Source organism: Haemorhous mexicanus, chromosome 1 (assembly GCF_027477595.1).
Source record: "Haemorhous mexicanus isolate bHaeMex1 chromosome 1, bHaeMex1.pri, whole genome shotgun sequence".
In the NCBI taxonomy this organism is placed as follows: Eukaryota; Metazoa; Chordata; class Aves; order Passeriformes; family Fringillidae; genus Haemorhous; species Haemorhous mexicanus.
The window spans coordinates 25,022,824-25,047,151 of NC_082341.1; the positions used below are offsets into that span (position 1 = coordinate 25,022,824).

The window sequence follows — 24,328 nt, forward strand, 5'->3', positions numbered from 1 at the left end:
GGAGGAGGAGGAAGACAGCTAAAGGTATTAGTTTCGTGCAAATAAACCAAATTGAATGTTACTTTCTGTTTTGGAGGACTCTACATTTTTACTGTAAAGAATTCTGCTTTACTGCACACAATCTAATCATAACAGAAACAAAATATTACTGCATTGACAGTCTTGATCTATTCTGGATTATTTCCTGATCTTCTAATTTCCTCTTTGTCAGCTATGTCTTTTCCAAATGTCTCAAAAGGGCAGTGGGAAGTACAGATCTGACACTTAGAAGCAACTACATTCAGTGTATTTTTAAAGCAGGAGAGCACATATGAAGTAGCTTTTGTTTGAGGAAGCAGTAACCATTTGAGAGTTCTTTCAAGGAGTCAGATCAGCTTTTAGGATAATCACAAAAACATTTCAGCAGTATATGACTTTCAATAGCAGCAGTTATTTCTGTCCTTTTCCTAAAATGCTATGCAGTCAGATTTACTTGGTTAGTTCCATCTTTTTTACTAAACTGTCAGGTTTTTTTGTGGCAAAGGGGATTTGTGTTTTCTATTTTAATTTCAAGAAAAGATGTCCATGCTTGGAAAATATTGGTGGATTGGGTACAGAAATCAGCTACTCAGCTGCACCACAAAATGTTTCATTCTCCCCTAGCTTTTTTGTAGTGGCTTCCATACACTGCCATTAAGTTATGTGTTTGACCACTCTTCATTGCTTATCCTGGTGTGGTCTTTCCCTTTTCAACTAAATGGATGGAGTCATAAATGCATATCTTAGAATTAGATGCATTGAGGTAAGTGAAAGGCTATATTTAGTGGCTGATATTGGCCAGAGTTGCCTTATTTTTTTCCTGATCTGGTTTCTTTGTTGTTGTCTGCTCTTTCAAAATCAACATAAATTCCTTCAGATGTGCCTTTTGCTCCAGCAGCCTGCCTTCTAAAGGTGCTGGACACTCAAATCCACAAGACTTGTGTGTGGAACGGGCTGAGGTAAAAGCCTGAATGACTAATATCCTCCTTTTCCTCTTGTCCTTGAGTTTCCTCCTCTGTGGCAGCCAGACTAGAGCTCAGTCCCTCCTTTCTTTAGAGCTTCTAAAGAAAAGAAATGCTACAAGAAGTTTATAAAAGTCCAGAAAGTGTGGTTGGAATACTTTAAAAACTAAGAAAATTTTCTCTTGTCGTTACATTTGTGCTTTTCCACAAAAACTTCCTCAACTTGTAAGCACTAAGTTTCAAGCAAGGATTCAGTTCTTCAGAGATGTACAAGAAATGAAAGACCCAGAACTCTCTCTAAGCTTCACAGACTTTCCTAAGTAAAATCAGTCCAAGGATCCAGCATGTTCAATTCCAAAGCTGACTTACCTAATTCCTTAGTTTCTAGTGAGAGGGGGTACCTGTGATCAGTCTTTAAAGAGCTGTAAATGTCAGAGAAGACATGTGGTTCTGAGCTGACTGCAAATTTTCCCAAAAAAACCCACAAACCCCTTCTTTGGAAGAGAAAGTTTTTTCCAGCCTGAGTTTCCCCATGACCCTATGATCCTAAACATGAATCAGATTCCTCCTTTCTTCATAGTAGTTCACTGGTAAATGGGCCTCTGACTGTCTGCCTGTGAAGATACTGAGACAGCTGTCATAGTGGGAATACTTCAGCATCCAGGCTCCCAAATTTGTTGCTGACTTTTGTAACACATATCCAAATGCTGTCAATCATACCAAGGGGGGCTTCTTCAGAGATAAAGGTGCTGTTTTCTTTTCATTTCAATTTTGTTTCCTGCTGTGCATCATTGGTAGGATGATCTTGGTGGAGCTGTGTAAAGCTCTGCTGTGCCTTTTCTCTGGGACACTCTGTTGTTCTTACATTTGTGTCTATGTGGTTATCTGCACACTGTAATAATTAATGCAGATGCATAGTTGTGCCATTTTGAATTACATTTTGGGGGAAGTTCTAGTTCTAACTATATGACTGGGGGAGAAGAAGTAGTTGTAGTTGTTCAGCTACAACTTGTGAGATAGAAGGACATACTTACTCTGTTCCTCCTTCAAAACTTCTGTTCTCTGCCACGTTTCTGTTTGGAATGTGGAAATACAGAGCACAGTTTGTGCCATGAAGATGTCAGTAAGCAAGAGCCCACGTCTTGTGTCTTAGGCTTTGGTTTTGGATTCTTCCCTCTGTCCTCAGCTGATACCAGTTGTGGTTTTTTGCTCCTCCCATTGGAGGCTACACCACTTCCAGCCTTTGTTAATTAAAAATATCTATTATTTGGCCTAAGATTAGTGCCCCAATGTTTGTGGAGAGATTGTGTGTGAGTCAGTAGAAGTTACACATCTGAAGGCTAAGTGTAGTAGTTGGAAAATGGTTTTTGGTGTCTTAGGTGAGAGGAGAGAACTGCACACAACAGATTTGTAGAGGAGGACAAAGAGGACCCCATGTACAAAGGACAGGGTTTCCTATCTCCTGTCAAAGACATTTAAACTGGGGGAGGACAGAAAAGGCAGTGAAAATGTGAGAATGTATATTCTGGCTCGGGTGCCACAATGTCTTAGCCAGTCCTGAAATCACCAGTCCTGCTTTACTGCTGAAATGTCACAGCTGCTAGCGTGAAATCTGCAAGCATCTGCACTTCAAAACCAAGTATGCCATGTTTTCTACATAGCCCTTCACCTTTCAGTCCTAAAATCTCTTAAACCTGATTTATTTCCACAAAACTCAAATCATTATATTTTTCATAACAAGAGTGGGAGAAGGACACCTTCTTCCAGGCAAGGTCAGAGAGCAAATAAACATCATTATTTAGACTGAAGGGATGTCACGAAGTTGCATACCTTCCCTTGGGTTTCAGCTGTATCTTTACAAACCCTTTGTAAGCTGATTTTTCCATAATGACTTGGATCTCTTGCTGCCTTGTACAGAACCCTGAAGAGTGACACACCCACCAAAGCCAATTTGTATAACAAAATAATTGTAGCCGTGTCAGTCTGTGAAATGACTATTACAAAAGGTGGGTGTAGTTCCCCTATTAGTAGTTAACATTCTGAATTATTTGAGAACTGTGTTTATACATACAGAGTCTGCTAGCAACAGAATGCTCCTTTGCTTAGAGCAAAGCTTAGCACAGATCATCTTCCTCATTTGAAACTGAGATTTCAATTTGGAATCAAATAATTAGGAAGTGACAACTTTGCTTGTCTTGGATAGAAAATTTCAGGCGGTTCTCACATCTGAGCCTTTTTTGGAGGGGGTAGATGTCATATACTTAAATGTTACACTGTCACTACTAGCAATAGCATTGTGCTCTTTGCAGGTGTGAAAATAGAGATTTGTAATGAACCTGTACTTAAAGATGCTCTTTCTCTCCCTTAAGTTCTGTAGTCCTCCTTTCAGACCAAATATAAAGAATATGTTGGCTACTTGATGCAGTGAGCATTCAATTTTTTTTTTTTTTTTTAAGTTTCTTTATTTCACTGATAACTTGCTTTATACCTTTTTGAATCACTGGCATCTAATGTGCAATTCAGAGAAAGCCTAACTTTTGATTTTGCCGAGTTAGACATGCAATATTTTTAAACTTAAGCTAGCTAAGGGAAAAAAAAAAACCCTCAGTAAAAAACTGTATTTCATAGGAGAGAATTATAGTGATATTGATGGTTTGCCAAAACCTCAAGCAGTGACAAAATCCACAGTGTCCTGAAAGAGATGCCTTTGCAAAACCATTCCTTTGCAGATGGCTTAGATTATTGATACTTACAAACACATGACATTATTTGTTCAACTGAGAATTTTGAAAATCTCTGTTGATAAAAAAATGCAGATTTGCCACACTATCCCAAAATTGCAGAGAAAAAAAGTCACCAAATGCTGCAATTGTTCCTGGGGTTGTTTTATAGTTTAAAAGTTGTTGATTTGGTTACATTTCAACATAACCTAGTGTAAAAAGGAAGGAAGGGAAAAAAGAACCCAATTTTCCTTTGTTGATATGAACATTACATTTTTAATATTTTTTGTATATTTGAAACTCCCATTGCTAAAAGGGTTTTAGGTGAACAAGAAATGCAGGATCAGATGTGAAATCAATAAGTCACTGAGATCCTTCCACTGAATTTTTTTCCGTAAAAGATGTAAAATACCATGCAATTCCCTAGCTGCACTGCAAATGATGGATAAACAGCCATAGGCATGACTTTTCTGTTTGGGTTATGTAACTGTTCTCAGTGCAAACTACTTGCAATGAAGAGTACCTTTGGTCCAAATTCAAGAAAATTATTTCACCTCATGACTTTTGTCTCTGTGGGAGCTCTATGTGAGGAGTGAAGCCTCTTTTTGTGTTACCTGGCACAAAATCTAAAACAGTTACTCTTCTAAATTGCTGTAAAAGGCCCCAGAAACCAAGAAATCCATCATTACAGCCCGGGATACAACTGTCCACGGCCTTCAGTCTAAAATCAACAGTTTTCCGCCCTCTGCCCCCATGGCTGAATGACTGACAGGTACTTCCTTAAAAAGAACTTTTGTATATGGACAACATTGATATAATGATAATTAACACTTCTGGCTTCCCACAAAGGGAAAGCAGAAGCACGTGCCACGTGGCTGAGATACTGATATTATCCTTGGAAGATTTTTCCCATGGGGCAAAGAGAAAGAAAAGTTAAAGTACATTTATTTTAGCATAAAATGACAAGCAAATGTCCTAAATACAAGAAGCAATATGCTTTTAACAATTTGTCATATTGGAGAGATCAGAGTGTTTTCATTATCTCTACGACAAAATGTGCCAGAGTGCTTTAGGACCTGTGATTAAATCATTTGATTGCTCTTATAACATTATTCAGTATTTTTGTAGTTAAGAAAAATATCAATCCCACTTTGGTTCCGTATTGTTCATGAACATATACTAAATCACCAGTCATTTCATGGAGAGAAAAACATGCTTAACATTTACTATCTCATGTTTACATCTGTTGGTCTATTAAATAAATTTACTAAGCCGAATTTGGACTGGAGTTGTGCAGAACTACTGACATGAGTTTTCTGGGATAAATCCATTCTTCCTGGCAGGATAAGGATGCATTATGAAACATCCCACCACTGGTGTGTGTGAATGACCCAGGGAGGCTGGTTTTTGAGCTGTGTTTCCACTAGATAGCTGTTTATTTATCAGTCTCTCAGTCTCTCAGTCTCCACATCTATGTGCAATATTAAATTAATTTTCAATTATTTCCAATTACATAGTGACACTGCTTATAAAAGGTACATCAGTGAAAGTGATGGATTTGGGCAAATATAAAAACCTATTAGTCTTCATATGACTGACATCATCTACCTGGACTTGTGCAGAGCATTTCACCTTGTCGTGCCCAACATCCTTGTCTCTGAAGTGGAGAGACATGGAATTGATGGATGGAACACTCAGTGAATAAGGAATTGGCTGGATGGTTGCACTCAAAGAGCTGCAGTCAATGGCTCAATGTCCAAAGGGTGACCAGTGACAAATGGTGTCCCCAGGTGTCAGGGTTGGGACCAGCACTGTTTAACTTCTCTGTCAGACACATGGACAGTGGGATTGAAGCACCCCCAGCATGTTCCCTGACCACACCCAGCTGTGTGGTTCAGCTGGCACAATGGAGGGAAGGGATGCCATCCAGAGGGACTTTCATGGGCTTGAGAGGTGGGTCATGTGAGTCTCATGAAGTTCAGCAAGGCCAAGTGCAAGGTGCTGCATCTGGGGGGAGGCAATAAGCGCAAATACAGGCTGGACTGAAAAGGGATTGAGAGCAGTCCTGAGGGGAAGTGGCTGGGGTGTTGGTTGATGAGAAACTCAACACGAGCTGGTGATGGGGTCTCCATCCATGGAGACAGTCAAAACCCAGCCACACACAGCCAACAACAATCTGCTCCAGCTGATCCTGCTCTGACCAAGGGGTTGGACTAGACAATCTCTAGATGTGCCTCCCAACACTGGAAATTCAGTGAGTCTGTCTCTGACACCTTATACTTGTTTTCCCTTCCCTGTTTGTAATTGATGTGGAAGTCTGCTGGGTTGAGACTGTCTCTAAGTCTATGGAGTCTTCCCAGGAGCATCTGAACATCAGGGTGTCCTTCTTTCCTCACAGAATGAAGGTCATTTTCTTTCAGAAGGCCTGAATTTAAAAATTGCTTGTTTAGGAAAGCACTTACCAATTTGCTTGGCTGGAAGCCGGCTTTTGAGTCATTAAAATAATGGAGAACTTAGAAGAATTAATTACAATTAAGTTCATGGACTTCTGAGAAAAGATGGACTTACTAAGTTCTTTCCTCATCTGGGGCTTTAAAGTGTTCTTGGTTCAATATGTTTGATCTTCTGACTGTGCCTTGGTTCTCATGGCCTTTGCATTTCTCGTGGGGGTTTGGACTCAGTGCTACACTTGAGAATTACCTGTGACTCTTACAAGCAGCTGTGACTACTACACCCAACTTCACAGGCTGAGTTGTAGATAATTGTTCTTGCAGCATCTGTACTGGTTTCTAATTCATCTGGGGCTTCACTTAGTTTGGTTGATCAGACCTATTGGTTTGAGGAACTGCTGCCATAGAAACCACAAAACCATCCCCAGAGCATGAGAATAACTTGTGTTTCTATTCCTGTTCTCCAGATCTGGAATTTGCTATCTCTGTGGGCTCTGAAGTCTGACTCTGGTATTTCCAGGACTTGCCATCAAGTGATTATTGGTTGTGCTTTCACTATGAGGAGGAGAGTCCAGAACACCAAAATCCCAGCCTAAGCTCAGCCTCTGAGGGATCTCTTCTACTTCTGCATAGTGATAGATGGGAATACCTCTGCATAGGGACTCTTAAACCTCACTCCTGAGGCCTGGTCCTGATTCCAGCAGGAAGGAGATTCTGCCTGTACAAGTGTGCAGCATTAAGAAGCTTAAATCTTGAGACAAATGGCTGGGGCACTTTATGAGCATGGGGCTGACTGCTAAGTTTACACCCATGTTCTATATCAGATAATATCAGAGAGATAATATGCAGAAGTAATTCAGGAAGAGTGACCAAAATTCCTGGATTTGTCCCTAACAGCCAGGTTCCCCAGGTAATTGCTATATAGAAGTGGCTTCACCTTCAGAGATGCTTTAGGACTTGGCTAACTGCAGCACCTATAGAAGGCTTTGGTTTTCATGATGTTTTGAGTATGGGCCACTCTAGATCTGATTTCATTTGCAGTGCTTAGAATAAGATGCTTATCTGGCATTTCTAACCATTGCACCAAGTAAATTTTTCAGGTAATGCTATTGTTTGCTCAATTCTAGAGGCCTTCATCAGACTGAGATGGCTTAGTAGGGATTTTGTTACAAACCCATAATAATAATGTAGTCTCTGTGCCACAAAACTTGCAGCTATACCTAGCAGTGGTGGCAGGCAGTGACACCATGACCCTGCATGTATAGCAGCTCTGGTCCAGAAGCCTTTGGCTAACGCTGAGCTGAAACCAGTGAGCCCTGCTGCATGCAGGCTGCATGACAGGCTGCCATGCTCAAGCTGACACTTACCATCTGCTCCAAATTGTGGCCAGCCTGTGGAATGAGCGGGGACGGCAGAAGGTCTCTGTGCTCCACCCAGAGACACATGCCCTCAGGCTCCAGGTCGGAAAGGGTGGTGTAGACCCATCGCTTCAAGCTTGCCAATAATTCAATCAAAACTATTAAGAGTGCTCGTGAATAACTGTAGAGTATCATGACCTAAATAAAATAGACCAACCAAGGAAGTGCTTGCTTCTTCAACATGCAAGCGCACGGACATTAATTGTTTGACCCCGAGATCTGATAAGCAGCCAGGTCCTAATCAGAGAAAACAAACATGTTTGGGTACTTAGCATCTAAGAAGCTGGGGGGGAAAGAAAACTTTATTTTGATGTGCCGTTGTTATGAAATTACTCCTGATTTCTCCAGGCTTTAATCATCTCATCATCAGTCTAACAAAGACAGTATGATGTTCAGCAAAGACTGTATTCTCAGGCTTACATGTGTGTGCAGTAGTTCAGGGTTACTGAATTGACTCCTTGCTGCAGTCATGGATAAAGGCACACAGGATCTCCCCGTATTAAATTTGAGAAGTGTCAGGATTATGTGCACTTGCAATACAGCAAACAGTTTTGCTGTTTTTCCAAGTCGCCATGACCCTGCTGAATTAATAAGAACAGCAAATGCACTTTGCAGGAAGGCTGAAGTGTAGATTCCCATTTACAAAGGCAGCTTGTGAACTTTTCTCCTGATTATTTTTCTCTTGTAGTTACATGGGCTGAACCTGCAGTTACAGAGATGAAAGCAGAAAGCTCCAGCTTTCTGCTCTATTTAAAATGAAGTCATAAGGCTGGATATTGCCTTTCTGCAGACTTGGGCAGAGTGTCTGATTCTGCTGCAATACTCAGATGTCAGCACTGAGGTTAGATGCCAGAGTTACCTACCCTGTAAACTCAGCTAAGAAGGGCTGCATTTCCTGACATACTCTTTTCCTTATTTTTAAGGACTTAGTACTTTTTCAATAAAAATAAATTTAATTTGCGGCTACATTTCAGCTCCATTGGTTTGATGGTATAAGTGGAGCAATACCAGCTTTGGATTTAGAGCAGTCGTGTGGCTGAGTCTCTCTGTACAGCTTTCATGTGGTCTGGTGAGACATTCTTAGAATCCCCAAACATTTTTGAAGATCCTAAACTGGAGACATTCACAATTCTTCCCTCCCTTTCTACCATTAATCCTTCATGTTTTAACAAGCACTGAAGTTAATACAGCCTACACTCTTTCCTGTCACACTGGGCCCCCTCCCTCCTTTCTTTCTCTTGAATAAAGCAATCTGCTCTTTTCCGTCCATACTCTTGTAAATCAAAGGGGTAGATGTCGACACACACTATAACCAAGTATAAACTTCCTTTTTTTAATTAAACAGAGTTCTGACATTTGGTTTGAAGAAGTGTTTGTTTGGTTTTATTTATTTATTTTTTAATATGTGAAGGATGACAACTGCTTTTATTTTATTTTTAGTAGAGACGAATCTTGTATGGTACTGCAAATAATCTCCAGCACAAAATCTTTCAGATGTTGTTTCATAGTTTAATAGGAAGACACTTGGAGGGGAGCAGAAGCTTTGGAATTTGAAGCTTTTAGAATTAAGAGGCTACCTCTTTGGTACAGGTTTTTGTGCACATAAATCATGTTTTAACTTCCTTTTCAAATTTAATTTCCAAACCAGCTGTAATTCTGTTGCTATTCTCTCTGCTGTTTTCTTATTACTACTAATTATACTTAGACAGTTATATGAAACACAGAAATATCCAAACTCACAATAGCAGGTACTAAAAATAAACAGGACTCCTGGAAGGAGCACAGGCTCTATTTCAGTGTACAATACCAGGTATCTCAGTAGCCAGAGCAAAGTCATCTGAAGTTGTCTCTTTCAAGATATCTTGCACCTTTTGTGGTGCAAAACCAGTGAAATGTCCCTAAACCAGAGAAAGTGCTCAGATCTGATACTGCTACCTTCCATGATTATTCTCAGTCCGTGACTGGTCATGAAAAAAGGGCTTTATTTAATAATTTAGTTTCTGTTTTGTTTCTAGATGATGGTTTTAATCCACATTTGCAGTTGAAGTATATCTTCCCTATGATGTAGGGGGCCAGATATATATGTGTATAGCAATGGAGGAATGAAAAGGTCTCCTGATTGCCTGGTCAGAAGAAGGTTGGGCAGCTCTCAGAGGGACTGTGAGTTCTCAGAAACTGTAAATGCTGCTCTTGATGAGCAGGACTGAGAACAAAAGGTTATGAGTAAGTTGCATATGTACTTCTGGCCTTCCTCTTTATTTATTTATTCTTCAGGAGCGCAGACATAAGTGATCAGTGGTTCAGTCCCTGTTCTTCAGTTCCTGTGCATGAAGTACTATAAGTACAGCACCTTTTCATGGTTTTTGCTAAGGAGCACTACCACAGCTTTGTCCCTCTACTCTCAGTCCCTCAAGCACAGAAAAGGATCTGCCACTTCAGCAGGAGGCCCAGCTGTGTCCTGGGGTGCCTCAGGCACAGAATCACCCGCCAGGCAAGGGAGGAGATTGTCCTGCTCTGCTCTGGGGCAGCCTCACCTTGAATAATGTGTGCGCATTTTGGGTGTCACAATATAAAAAGGACACTAAACTATTAAGAGTGTCCAAAGGAAGACCACGAGGATGCTGAAGGGCCCTGACGGGAAGCCATATGAGGAGCAGCTGAGGTCACTTGGTCTGTTCAGCCTGGAGGAGACTGAGGGGAGACCTCACTGCAGTTACAACTTCCTAATGAGGGGTAGAGGAGAGACAGGTCCTGATCTCTTCTCTGTGATAACCAGTGACAGAACTCAGGGAAATGGCATAAAGCTGCATCAGGAGGGATTTATGTTGGATATCAGGAGAAGGTTTTTCACTCAGAAGGCGGTTCAGCACTGGAACAAGCTTCCCCAGGAAAGTGTTACAGCCTGACAGAGTTCAAGAAGTGTTTGGACAAGGCTCTCAGCACATGGTGATTCTTAATTCCTGTGTAGGAATTGGACTCAATGATCCTGGTGGGTCCCTTCCAGCTCAGCATATTCTATGATTCTATGAACTCAGCTGCAGTTGATTTCATTGCCCGCAGTTGTCTGTGTCAGAGTGACCCACAGCAGCATGCCACTGATGGTAGTGCTTTTTCACATGCATGTGCTCAGCTAGAAAATCCACCCAGGAGCTTCCTGAGAGCCTGCTGCAATATAACCTGGTCTTCTGGAGCCTAGAAATCCCTGTGAACTCCTCGGATTGCTTCTTCCCACTGACAAAGTATTGTTTTGAGATACATCTGGTGTCAGGCGTAGGCATATGGCACCAGTATGGCAATGCTGGCTCCGGGGGTGGTTTCCTGCAGAAGAGGTCTGGCTGAAGGCAGTAGTCACTGCCTATTGAGAGTTATTATTATTTAGCACCCAGGTCTTTGTGAACTTGTTTGACTGGTGGCTGGGCAGAGTGCCATCGGAGCGTATGGACATGAGCAGAGACAGCTGAGTCTCCAGGGCCTTACACACATCACATGTGGGTACTGAGGTCAGGCTTCTCAGCAGGGAGAAGCTAAATGACTGTCTGTCCCAAGCACGTGTACCTGTGGTTGACGGGATATGCCATCATTAATCCAAATCTGGGCCGTATTAAGCTCCTAAAATAAAAAACAGCTTTGCCAGCCACTTGAAGAGGGCTGGGGGCCTGTTTGGATCAGTGCATTAGTGGGGAAGGAGGGAGGGAAAGAGCAGGGAAGCAGAGCAGGACTGATGAACAAAAGGTTATGATGTGGAGCCGTGCTCCACAGTCCTCCTCCCCACGGGCTGAGATGACCTGACCCCCCCACCAAGGCAGGGGGCACAGGGTGCTGCCTTCCTCCCCCCAACTGCAGACCTCTCCAAGGCCTGGGCAGCACTTCTGTTTGAGGGGCCCTGCCCTCTCTTTGCTGTAACAAGAGCACAGACATCTCATGTTTTGTTTCTCAATTATGTTTTCAGCACGGTTCTTGCCGCAGCTGGGAGGAGAAGCTTTAGCATTTGAGAATCAGGATTGCCTGTTTGCCGGGCAAAATCCCCAGGTTTAGCAGCCTGAGCTCTCTCTTGTGCTTGGGCAGTGCTCCTACGTGGAACTAACTCAGGTTTCCCCCTCTGGCCCTTGAAGATCTGCTTGGCTCCACAGAGAGGCAGAGCATGCACAGGGGAGGAGGCAGCAGCACCAGGATTGTGGCCCCACTAAAAGTACAATATCTGGGTGAAAGATCACAATGCCAGAAGCACCAGAAATACTTTAGTAGAGCCACTGAGAAAACTAAGGAGAGACAGAAAAAGTAAAATCCAGTAGGCTGTATTTGCATAGAGGGAGAAAACACCTGAGCATTAGGCTGAAATAAATACTGAAATGATTGCACAGTGCAATTCAGAGGAATGCAGATGACCAGACACGGTGATTTTGCTGTCTCCTGTGGGTCCTGACAGTTGCTTAGACTGATGCTTTGTGACATCCATAAAAAGATAATGCTGGGAATCTCCTAGCCTTAAATGCTGCTTTTCTACTGTGAATGCTAATCTCCCTGTGGAATTCCTTCTGACATGATTGCTCCTACATTTATTTATGTGCTGTTGCCATATGCTGTTAAACGAGCTGCTTCTGTCCTCTGCAACAGGTAACTAAGCACCTACAGTATAAAATATCCCGAACTGAAAAACTGGGAAGCTTTACCACTGCTATTGGAAAGTGCCATGAGATTTCCCTAGAAGGGCGTGGCAGAAGTGCAACCAAGGATATGCTGTTGTTTTAAAAACCTGACCATGTGCTGGTTCCTCCTCCTTTGAAGTCAGTGGCAAAGCTGTTTCAGAGCAGCAAGACTACTTGAACAGGCAAACAAGAGGCAGCCTGGGGGCAGAAGAGGCTTACAGGGAATGGTTTCTGCTGCTGTCCTTAAGCACAGAGCTGTTCAGACAGACTGGAGACCTGTCAGCCACTCTCTCCCATTAAGACTAAGAAATGAATGCTTTTCAAGTTGTTAAATGAATGGGCTTAATCTTACAGCCCTTACTCATCTGAGCGCTGCCATTAATTTTAAGAAAATAATCACTGTATTAAGTGCTATGGAATGGAGTCCTTAAATTGTTAAATTCTAATATTTGACAGAATTTTTTATTGGATAGAAAAATAATACTGACATAATTAAAAAGATGTGAACATTTCACCTTTTGAAGCCTGCAAGCTGCTTTGGAGGGAGATGTAAAACTAGAAGCAGTGCAGAGAGCTCAAGCCCGTGTCATGTCTGTAGGTTATTTTTGAACTTTATGAAAAACACACTTTCACAGTTTATATCCTGACCATTCAACTGTATTCTGGCATTCTAAATGCAAAAACATGCTAACCATGAAAGCAGAACGTTTAAAAATACACTGTCCACTTGGCTTCTTTGCCCTGCTTCAGAGTCTCCCAAGTTTGTTTGGGACAAACTTGGGAACTTTGTTGTGGAATGACTGTTTGAATTGGGGTTTCTTAAAATACATGTGGAGCCTTGTAGCTGCTGTGGGGTGTACCCAGTGGTGGAGCTGTACTATTTTAAAATCATCTGGCTATTTCACTTCATGTAAGAATATCTGTCAGCTTAGTCATAAGGAATGAGAGGGGTTGATTAAAACAACTCACGAAGCCATTAAACAAAGAGATAAAATGTAGAACATGTGCTGTAGGGTCATTTTAATTATAGTGTGGGGGGAAGCTGTGGAAACTGGATGGCAGCTGCAGTGTAGCTGAATCTTAAACCCCTCTTAACAGTATCAACATCCTGTTCCTTAGGGGTGGAGTTTCTTTTCTGTAAAGCTAGGTCCTTTGGAAATGCTGTTTGGAAGCTACCTCTCATTGCTATGACTGACCACAATGGAATTGCTGTGCTCAAGCACTTAGATACCGACCAAAATAGGCATTTATGCATGTTATTCATCTAGTCATTAGGTGCTAGACTATAAAACTAAAGAGAAATGTATGCAGAAGCGTTAGTCAAGAGGGGAAAGTATAAAGATGTCCAGTGAAAAGCCAGGACGATCCAGAGAGAGTGGGAAGAAAAAAGGTAATGGCAGCTTTTTTCATTGTCTTGATTATCTTATTAGGTCAAAAAACCCAGTAATGAACATACTGCTGAATGCTCTAAGTATGTCTATTAAGTTCACTTAGCATATAATATGGCTTTAAACAATTGATATCAGGCAGCCACATGAATTCAGTAAAAACTGTTTGAACTTCCCATTTTACTTTAATCTTAATAACCTAGTTATAGGCATCAAGAGTTAGCATAATTAATTCTAGCCCTATCAGGAGGGGTTTCAAGCCTCTCAGGAGTTCAAATCAGTCTCTAGCCACTAGAAATCATCATGAGGAGCAGTAGGAGAAGGAGGCAATACATCTGCCCGTGTCAAAGGTTTTACAACCCCATCCACTTCTCCCAAAGACAGGGCCATTACCTAGGTAGACACTGGGTCTAGTTCAGTTTGGCAGCTCCAGTGTTCCTGATTCAACAAAGTTTACTGAAATGTCTGCCATGATTTTTATGCAAATGAAATAAGGTAATTTAGTCATTGAGTAAAGTGTGTTCCCAGATAGGAATACCCACACTTTACAATATCCAGTCATTAAAATATAAAAAAAGATTTGCATAAAATAAAGATGTAACATCCAGGACCAGTTATATAAAAATGGGAATTATTTAAGAATAGCATGGAAGAGTTGAAGGAGTTACTGCTTCTAGGCTTGTTGGCACATGAAGGTCTGGGGACTGTTCCCTTGAGGACTCCAGCTGTTGTGTTATTTTAAGGACATTGAAAAGTGGTAGTTGGCATAGATAACAGTCTCCATACTGGCTTGTGGGGCACTCTGCCAGGGAGCCAGGGTACCCATCACACCAGTCTGGCTCCTAAGCATCCCCAGCTAAAGAAAATACACAAAGATAACTCAGCTGCTGTTAGGATGAGGAAAAACTCAGTTCTGCTTGAACAGTGTGAAGTAAAGTGTAGTTCCCTTTGCTCTTAGAAGACCTTGGTAGCAGAGGAATCAGTCATTGATCCAACAATGACACACAGCTTGTCAGCTGATGCTCTCAAAACAGCACACCCTGAGGTGAACTTTTGAGGTTTTTCTCACAGGCTTGCCTCAAGCTGTCTGAGTTAAAACTTAGAGGAGAAAGAGGGGAAGAGCTCTCCCTGATGGGATGTCATGGGCCAGGATGCCATTCTCTGTTTGGCTGGCATCTGGTTAGTTGAAGTTCTCACATCTGGAAAAGAAATTAAGCACTTTACCATCACTGTCATGGAGAGGTTATTTCAGGTTATTAGCATCATGCTCAGACTCATCCTGTATTTTCCATGGGACCAATGGGACAACACATTTTAGGGTCAAAGTTAGTTCTTTGCATGTGTCCTGTTGCTTTAGTAGAATTACTAGTGTGCAAGGAGTATGAATAAAGTTCATACAATCATTCCTAAAATTCAAGGTGCTAATTACAGTATGCTTCACTAGGGAGAGAACTGAAGACAGCTGACCATGTAACCCGTCTCTTCTCTACCTCTTTTCCTCCAGTCCTCCGTGATGTCAGTCTGTTTTGCCCGCTTTCACCCAAACCTGGTGGTCGGTGGAACATACTCTGGCCAGATTGTCCTGTGGGATAACCGCAGTCACAGGCGCACTCCAGTCCAGAGAACTCCCCTGTCTGCTGCTGCTCACACGGTAAGGATAAAAAATCACCTCCTCTTTCCTTAGAGGAGATGATCAGCAGGGAAAGGCAGCTGCCTAGTTGTGTCTGCAATGCTAGTTGCCACACAGATGAAAACAGAACTGTGGCCCTTGAAGGGAAAAAAGTAGATCTGAGACATGAACAACCACCTCTTGTAAGTGTTTGATCATCACACGCTGTACAATCAAGTCAGGACGTTATTCTCCTTTCCAAGGAAGAAGGCAGGATTGAGTACAACACTTGAATGAGGCACCTATGTGCCAGCACACTGGCACTGTAATTCTTGTCCCCATTGTCTGTAAAGAGAGCCAGACCACTGTGGAGGCTGTATGTCTCTCAGTCCAACATGGCAGGCAACACGAGTCATTATTGCTGTTTTGGTGTACACAAATTTCTCCTTTGAACCCCAGATTAGGCACCCATGAGGGTCTCATAGTGGATTCCTATAAGTAGACACTGGTGATCTCAGAAAAAGTCGGGCAGTTTGCTTCTGTTTTGTAACAGAGCAATGCATAAATCCCTGCCGTGGTCTTCTGCTCCAGACAGGGCCACAGGGCAGAGTTTGCACACTGAGGGAGAGTTTGTTTCAGTGGAATGATGCAGGAGCTGACACACACAGGTACTTCCAGATAATTATTGATGGTGGCAATGGGCTCTAGTGATGTCTGGGAGATAAATGGGCAGAGCAGTAACACAAAATGCCTGAGAAAGAAGAGACTTCATCTGTGATAAAAGGGTGATACATGTCTGTGATAGGAGAGTCTCTTACACTGCAAAGTACTCATACTGTGCTGGAGGAAGAGACAAGCCTGGGTTGCCTGCTAAAGTGTCCTCACTCTGCTATGGCACTGACATCCAGCCATCCTGCACAAACACCTTGTGCATTCTCCTCCTCCAGTGTCTGGGCATGGGCAGACTCTTCAGGAGAGATGAAAGGTGGAGTAGCTCATCCTGGGAGTGAGCGTAGGGCAATTCCTGAGTGGAAAGTAGAAAGGAGGAGAAAAATGCAAAAGTATGATATAAAAAAACCACAAATTTTCTGTAACATAAGGAACTGAACTCAAAAAACACTCAGAGAGATCAGATAATAATCTTGTTCTAGCAGATTGAAGGTTCAGACAAAGTGATAGTACTTTTGCAGCTCCAGCTTTTACAATTCTGTGATTCTAATGTTTGGAATTTGCAGATCAAGGTTTAGCTTTCAGTTGACTGTGACAACATAATCCCTGGAGTTAAAAGACAACTCCAGAAGCCATGCCATGTGAATTACTGCTAAAGATTCAGTATGGGGCCAGTATTATGATTGCAAGTCTCTTCTATTAAAAATTACAGGTGTGCACAGACATGCTTAGTGGGCCAAGTAATACAAATATTGTTCCCTAAATTTCCACTATCATGAATGTTGATGTAATTATCTAATGATCTGTGCCATGGGTTGCAACTTCAACATTGCTTTTCATTTCCCTAATGTTTTTGCTCATTTTGTTGCCAGTAATGTTGTTCAATCTGCATGAAAAGAAACAGTCTCTCCTGGAAGTGCAATTTAGAGATGTAGCAGACCAGAAAACTAGTGGCAAGAATCTGACTGTCACTGAAAATTGAACAACTGGGACTCAAAATCTAGTGGAAAAGCAAAGATTAATGGGAAGTAATTTGTTTACACTCAAAAATCATTTAAGGCAAAATTGTACCTCCTGGAATTATATATTAAAACAGTTTTATTATTGCAGTAGAACAATATGTAATGTTTTCCTTTTGAATAATATAAATAAATTACTTTCAGTCGTGGATGGGCACTTTATGTGCTGTCATGGATTGGTATAAGTAAGTGTTTACACAGTCTAACATGATGAAGTATGATGTTTTAAGGAGTGCTCAGATTTTACAATAAGAGTTGCTTACTTTATATTCATACATAGGAATTATTTACATAAACTGTAAATGAGGTCTTGGTTGCAAAAGGCTGGCTTCAATCCTCGCTGCCAAGAAAACAGAATTAAATTAAGACAATGCTACATTAGCAGTGTTACTTTTTGTACTGCTAGATACGTGAGCTGAATAGTCTTGTTTTAATTTGAACTCATGCTGTATGTGAAAAAAAGATTTTTCTCTTTTCTTTCTCTTGCTTTGTTTATTTGAAACAGATAGATCGTGTTGTTTTCCCTGACTTAAACCTTCCTGAAATTTAGTATCACTGATTACTGCCTGGATTCACCAGGAAAGAGAATTCTACCCGCAGCTTACTCACTAATTTCCTTTCACACCCACCACACATCTGCACTTGGGACAACAGGAAATTTTAATTAAGACAAAACCTTTTTGCATGATGATTTCATTTCCAAGATAAATAAAAGCAAGCTGGCAGCAGCCCTTTGAAAGGAAGGAGCCTGTTTAGACTTTCTGTTACATACAGTTGGTTGTCTTTTTCATCCGCTTTCCTTACATCTTTTCATTTCTGCCATGAGTTTTATTGTGCATGAAATTGATGGCTGGTAGCCCTGATTAAAGCCAGGCCTGACACACTGAGATGCTGCTGGAAAGACATGGCTCACTCTTTCTCCCCCACTAAATATTTTAGATATTCCACTGCTTGCTGTAGCTTCCTCCCACCCACTCTGTCTGTTTGGTCTACTGGAGGTCAAAAGCCCATGAAAAAAAATAGGTCTATGCTTATTTCACACATCAGTATGCAGTAATCATGTTTAGCACTGGGGTCATTAGCTTACCCTAAGCAGCAAGAAGGTCCATGATATGAGGACAATGGTGTGGGACACATGTGAGGGACCAGCTGGGGTGCATTTGATGATCTGAGAGAAACCAGGTGCCTGACAATCTTGAGAGAAAGAAAAAAAAAAATGACATCAAATGGACCTTGTGACTTATTGGTGTGTACAGGTTGCCTCCAAGCACAAGGTACTATTTCAGCAGCATCCATCTCAGTGTGGGCACAAACACTGTTTGTACAGGTGCTGCACCTCCTGCTCTTGGAGAAGGGACATTTACTGGGCCCCCTCAGGTATCAGACCTGAGAGTGAGCCAGAGCTCTTGAGGATTTCTGCCATTTCCCACGGACTGGGTAGGTGACCTGCAGCTGGATCTTGACGTAAGTGGCAGTTCTGCCATTCCTTTCAGCAGGACCAAATGCTACATTCCTAACACTACATGGAGTTGGCTTAGAAGCTCCCTAGGGATCTCTTGCAAATTGGTCCTACTTTTCTTTAATTAAGAAAAGTATTAGAGAAAATTTGGGGGTTTTTTTCTGGAGATGCAGGTCTTCTATTTATTGGTAAACACAGCAGAAAAATTAAATTTTTCTTTGCTTGACTTTTGTATATTTCTAACCCTTAATTTAGCAGTACCACTTGTACTGGTCAAAGGAAATTAAATCTTATTGTTCAGTCTGACTGATTTTTCACTCTGGAGATTGCAGAACTTGACCCATCCCTCATATGTCACCATCAGATATCAGATGACATTTCAGGCTCAAAGTGTTACCAGGTTTCTTGGAAAAGGAACAGGCCAAGTTTCATTATGCATGCTAACTGGAATTCAGCCTCCATGGAATGACTGCACCATGGTGAACCAGGTGTAACACCCTAAATCTAGTCACTCCCCACTTAAAATGACAGATTTTAAAAGGTGTATTGGCCAGTGCTGAAGAACATTGATGGGCTTGTTCATCTCCTTCAACTGAAGTACATTTGCAAATATTTAGCATGCAAGCCAAATTCTGACAGAGTTCAAGTTTTATGCAGCTGTTTTCTTGAATAAAGTTTTCATTTTTATTCCGTTTGGACAGTTTTCCTCTTTCTGCTGGTTATTTTCAGTGTCAAAAGCCATCAGTAGAATGATACAAGTCCCCGTGGGTGAAATCTCATCCACATCATTCTGTATTTTCACAAGCATTACTCAGCTGGGCTGTTTTATTATGAGGAAAATGAAACTCTGAAGACATTTCCACCTCCATAATGTACTTCTTAAAATTTAAATGAAAAAGAAACACAAAAACCCAACCAAAACAATTCCTATCTTGCAAAAGCTAGGTCTTATATTTTCCAGGCATTGTTTGACTACTTAATCATTCTTTAAAATAATATATGAGACATTAGAATTTTTTGTGAAAACGTAAGAATGGCTCTCTGACTTTCAGTGTTCTGTGTTTTCAGCATCCTGTGTATTGTGTGAATGTAGTTGGAACACAGAATGCACACAATCTTATTACTGTCTCTACGGATGGCAAAATGTGCTCCTGGAGCCTGGACATGCTCTCAACTCCACAGGTGGGTTTGTTTTCACCAGCATGGGGGGGAAAGTGTTTTTGGTAGAGCAGGATACCTGCCTAGTGGAACATAGCTCCTAAAAGCCAAAATCTCGCATCCTATACAAACTAAAACCAATGGATGCACTTGAAAAGAGTACAGCTTGCTTCCAGCAGTCTCTGCTAAGAGCCAAACCCCATTTCCTTTACCACAAATCATGTAATTATTGTAATACGTTAATACATAGGTCAGTTTCAAGTGAAAATGAAATAGTCCGTTTTAAAGCATGGTAATTACAGAAGTCGCCTGTGGTATAAATTGCACTTATTCTGCAGCATTGTTTAACAAATATGGACTAGATTGCACTGCTGCTGAACACACCCTAGGCACTGCAGGTTTCCAAGGCACAGTCAGAAACTCAGAAACTTACTTAGCTGGCAGCCTTCAGTAGCCAAAGGAACAAACAATGCAAATCAAAAGTTTTAGAACTAATTCTCCCCCACTGGAATGTTTGCTACTATTGTCTGTTCCCCCCCTCCTCTCCTTTGTATCAGAAATGAAAGGAAACACAGGAAAATTGCCCAAACCACTAGTGATTATAATAATGGAAACTAAACAAAGAATCCAATGCTGAAAAAGGTGTACAGAAAGCGTCTTTTAAGTGCTATCTTCTGAAGAAGTACATTTTCTATTCCAACACATCACTCATTTTCATACACAATTTCTTAGAAATAATTAATATAATTTTTACTAAGCATCATGGGATCTGATCTTGTTTCAAAATGCTGCATAGAAACTCCCTATAATGATTCCATTAATCATGCACTAATGTGCAATTACTATTGAATTATTTGCTTTTCAGTGTTGACACAAGAGGGGGGACTCCTCTATCCTAACCTCAGCCGTCTAAAAGTTGATGTGTCAAGTCTAAGTTAGAAATTCAAGTTTTTTGTACCGCTGAGGTAGAGAGAGGCTGGTACTTCTGGAGGGTGATTCATCCCATCCAAGAGTGAAAAGCCATTTCAGATACCCACCCTGGGACATGGAACTGTCCTATCTTAGGGTGGAGGGGGATTCTGGAAGTCATCACATCTACTCCTTTACTCAAAGTGAGACCAACTTCAAATTTTGACCACACTGCTCATGTAAAGCAACAGTGTGGGGCTGGTAGGTGTGCCCCAGGACTGTAAGAAACCAATACTCTTCTGCAGTAGAAGAGGCATCTGAAATGGTCCAGGCATCTATGTTCAGACACCCTAATTCCTCACCTAAACATCAAGAAGATAAATCCCACCCCTGCATATTCATTTAGTGGAATACTAAAGTCTGAAGCACAGATCTGTGGACATCTGAGTTCCAGTATCTCATCACTCAAATGGAATTTCCTTGCTCCAAATCTGGCTCTCAACAAGGATGGGAACACACCCCACATTACACTGAAGTCTGGCACATGGCTTATGGTGATCTAGAAAAGAGAGGCACAGGGCTTGGCGTCAAGCTGCATGCCATAGCTTTAAACTGGGAGGAGTAAAGTGTTGCAGATGTGTGTCAGTCTGAAACTTTCCAAAGACACAGCTCCAGAGCACTTGTGTCATGGTGTGGGCGCTGGGAGCAGAGTGTCCGCCACAGTCTATGGCCATGTCTCTGCAGAGACACTAAATGATGATCTCACCCCAGAAGGTTTTAACAAAAATATATGGTCTCTCTCGCATATTAAGAGAATTTCTCTCTCTCACTCACATGTTTACAGAAATATGGAGTCGTCTCCCAATGCATTTTCCATGCCTTGTTTTGCCTTTATAATAGAACCAAATTTATTTCAAAGAAAAGCATAAACCAAGCAGAAGTATTTCTCTGTGGGTTTGCATTGCTCTCCTTTCACAGGGTTACCCATTTTCTTTACAGCAAAAAAGCCCTTTTGAGAAAAACCGTACAGGCTTTGGCCCTAGAAGAGCAGCGGCATAGACCTTTTAAACATAGAGAGCATAACCACTTAAATAGCTAAAAATGAAAATGGTGACATCATTCAGGCCTTTTGTGGATTCTTGGGTTACACCATTTAGGCTGAAAAACTAAAAAGTTGTGCAAAATCTTCTCAAAGCGTACACATCTTGCAAGAGCCACAAACTTGCATGGTTATTTTATTTGCAGTTGCAAAAATGGGCATGCTGATTTACTTTAAAATATAGCTACCAAATGAAAACAGAAAACATTCCTGCTGGTTTGTAGCTTGATGGTGGAGTCTAGAGGGAGTGTTTATAGTTATCTCAGAAAATCCCTGAAAAGTAGTGCTTAGAATGGTGGTAGTGACAGGACCCCAACTTTTAAATTTTGTTCTGCGAAGGGACAGATGACACAGTGAAATAAATGCCTCGCATGCACACGATGTTGCAAGTGCTTCCTGACAACTGATTCCCTGAATGCAAATAGAAGGGTATTGTATGATCTATTAAAGCCTGAGGCTGGCAAATGTAACCATTAAGGTATTATCTTTAGTTTCTGCACCATTAGATTTTAAATTCTCACCTGTCATGTCTGGCTGATTTAAGATGATGCAGAAAAGACCAGTGCCTTCCTGCCAGTCTCGTATGTGTGACAGACAGCACTGGGGATGGCAGGAGCATCCTGGTTTGTGACACTGTGTCTTCTTACAACATCTTATGTAGAAACCAAATCTGACTGGGTCAAATGATTTCATCTTCCTCTCCTGCTACTCCATGTAATATTTAGAAATCACTTTTTAAAAAACCCCAACCCAGACTAACAAGAGGAGGATCCCAGCATAATAACAAAAACCTGTTTTGGTAGGAGAGCATGGAGCTGGTATACAACAAGTCCAAACCAGTGGCGGTCACAGGAATGGCTTTCCCAACTGGAGATGTCAATAACTTTGTCGTGGGCAGTGAAGAGGGAACAGTCTACACAGCCTGTCGTCATGGAAGGTGAAGTTCAGCATGTTGTACTTCTAAAACATTGTGTACCTGTGTCGATGAGAGACAGCCAAGTGTGTGTGGAGAGTGTTCAATGTTCCCTTCTCTTGGATAAACAATGTCTGTACTGTTCCTGTGACCAGCACAGGAGCTCCTCAACTCTGACCATCTTTGCTACAGCCTGTTATACTGGGGCAGTTACCCCAGGCTCTCTGTGTAGTTGGTGGGGAGCAATGATTACCCTTAGCCTTTACCTTCTCAGTCATGTGCCTGAAGAGAAGATGGCTGGGCCCTCAGAAAAACTGCTTTCTCACCGATGAGATGAGATGAGATGAGATGAGATGAGATGAGATGAGATGAGATGAGATGAGATGGAGGTTTACACAGCTGTGTACAGGTTTATACACCTAGCTGAGATGCAGGTGTCTATGTCTGCACAGGTCAAGTAAAGCCTAGGAGACACCTCTGTTGCAGAGTAATCAGACCTAAACCAATATCAGATGGTAATCTGTTTTATTTTTTGTCATTCTCAGCTCCATCTTCAGTCTCCACAGGGATAAATCAGAGAAAAGCCACCATGGGCCTGGTTCCTTTAATAACATGGATGCAGCCACAGTGTGCCACATGGGTTCTAGACAATCCTGTGCTCTCTCACACTGTGGTCACACATAATATAACCCAGGCTGTAGTTTGATCCTGCAAGTTCCTCGTTTGGCACCCTGCAAACCTGCAGGATGCAAATGTGCACTGTTAGCTTCCAGTAGTAGCTTTATCTCTGGGAAACTTGAAAGGCTTTTGTAAAGAACAAAATCTTGGTTTTCCACTGACAGACTTGGAGCTCATCCCCACCAGTAGTACACAGTGTTCTCTGAATTCATATTTTATCATATTCTGAGTTTATGTTGGCCAAAAAGACATTGATACAGTGATTTAAGATTGTAAGGCTTCTATTACACATCCCCGATGTTTTATAAATACTGTTTTGCATATGGGTTTTTTTCAATTTTTTTTTATTTTAAAATATTTTTATTTCAGCCTGACCACTGACAGTGTTGCAAAATTGTGTCTATTTAGACATATACTGATAGGCCGTGTAGCAGCTCATGGTTTGAATGAGCCTTAGGCTGCTAGGATGAATGAAGCATGCCCAAGGGCATTTCTCACTTCTGAACTTTCAGACTTGCCTGTTTTGTTCCTCACAAGAGGAGGAAGGTGCCAGATCCTCTTTTAGCACACCTTTTTAGAAACCTTCTACTGACCATTGACAAAAGCTCTTCTGCTCCTGCCAGTCTTTCCTGGAGCTTTTTGCTATCATCCCTGGTTTACTTCCAGAGGCTCCTGTGTCCTTCAGCCCAGCACAGTGAAGAGCCATATGTCATTCTGGAAAAAGGTGTGTCAAAGCACAGCAGACACCCAGTGCTCCAGGACTCCCCTTACCCCACTGACTACGTGGCAGATAGCTGGGATAAAATAAGAGATGTCCTTTGCATCCAGCACTGCAGGACTCAGCCCCTGCTCCAGCACAAGCTGCGAGGTCTGGCAGGGGAACATAAGTGAGGTCACCCTGTCCACACAGGAGAGGTGAGGGGACACTGCACCAGCTGGATGAGGGGCCAGTTTCCTCTGGCAGAGCTCCAAATCTCCTTTCAGTACACTGTACTCAAAATGGGACCGGGCGATTTTTCTATAATCTAGCTAAAAGGGTAATTTATGATTCCCTTTTCTGTGTACACTGTGAGACAGCACTGACAACTGATCTGGCATCATTTGCTTCCAGGAAGAAGAAAACTGTGCCTGTTGTCACTTACACAGCATTGTACCTTTCCCTCCTAATAGCTATTCCAGCCTTTGGCTGATGAAATGCACATCTCCCCTTGTT

The 24,328-nt window shown here is 41.8% G+C and overlaps 1 protein-coding gene across 2 annotated transcripts in view; it reads left to right on the forward strand.

The window, feature by feature from the left end:
• DYNC1I1 (dynein cytoplasmic 1 intermediate chain 1) overlaps positions 1–24,328 on the forward strand; it is a 184,253-nt gene that overhangs the window by 122,008 nt on the left and 37,917 nt on the right. For both annotated transcript variants that reach the window (XM_059843469.1, XM_059843478.1), the window contains exons 11-13: positions 15,107–15,253; positions 19,427–19,540; positions 22,328–22,461. In XM_059843469.1, the coding sequence (XP_059699452.1) occupies positions 15,107–15,253; positions 19,427–19,540; positions 22,328–22,461 (395 nt within the window). The remainder of the gene's footprint in view (positions 1–15,106; positions 15,254–19,426; positions 19,541–22,327; positions 22,462–24,328) is intronic.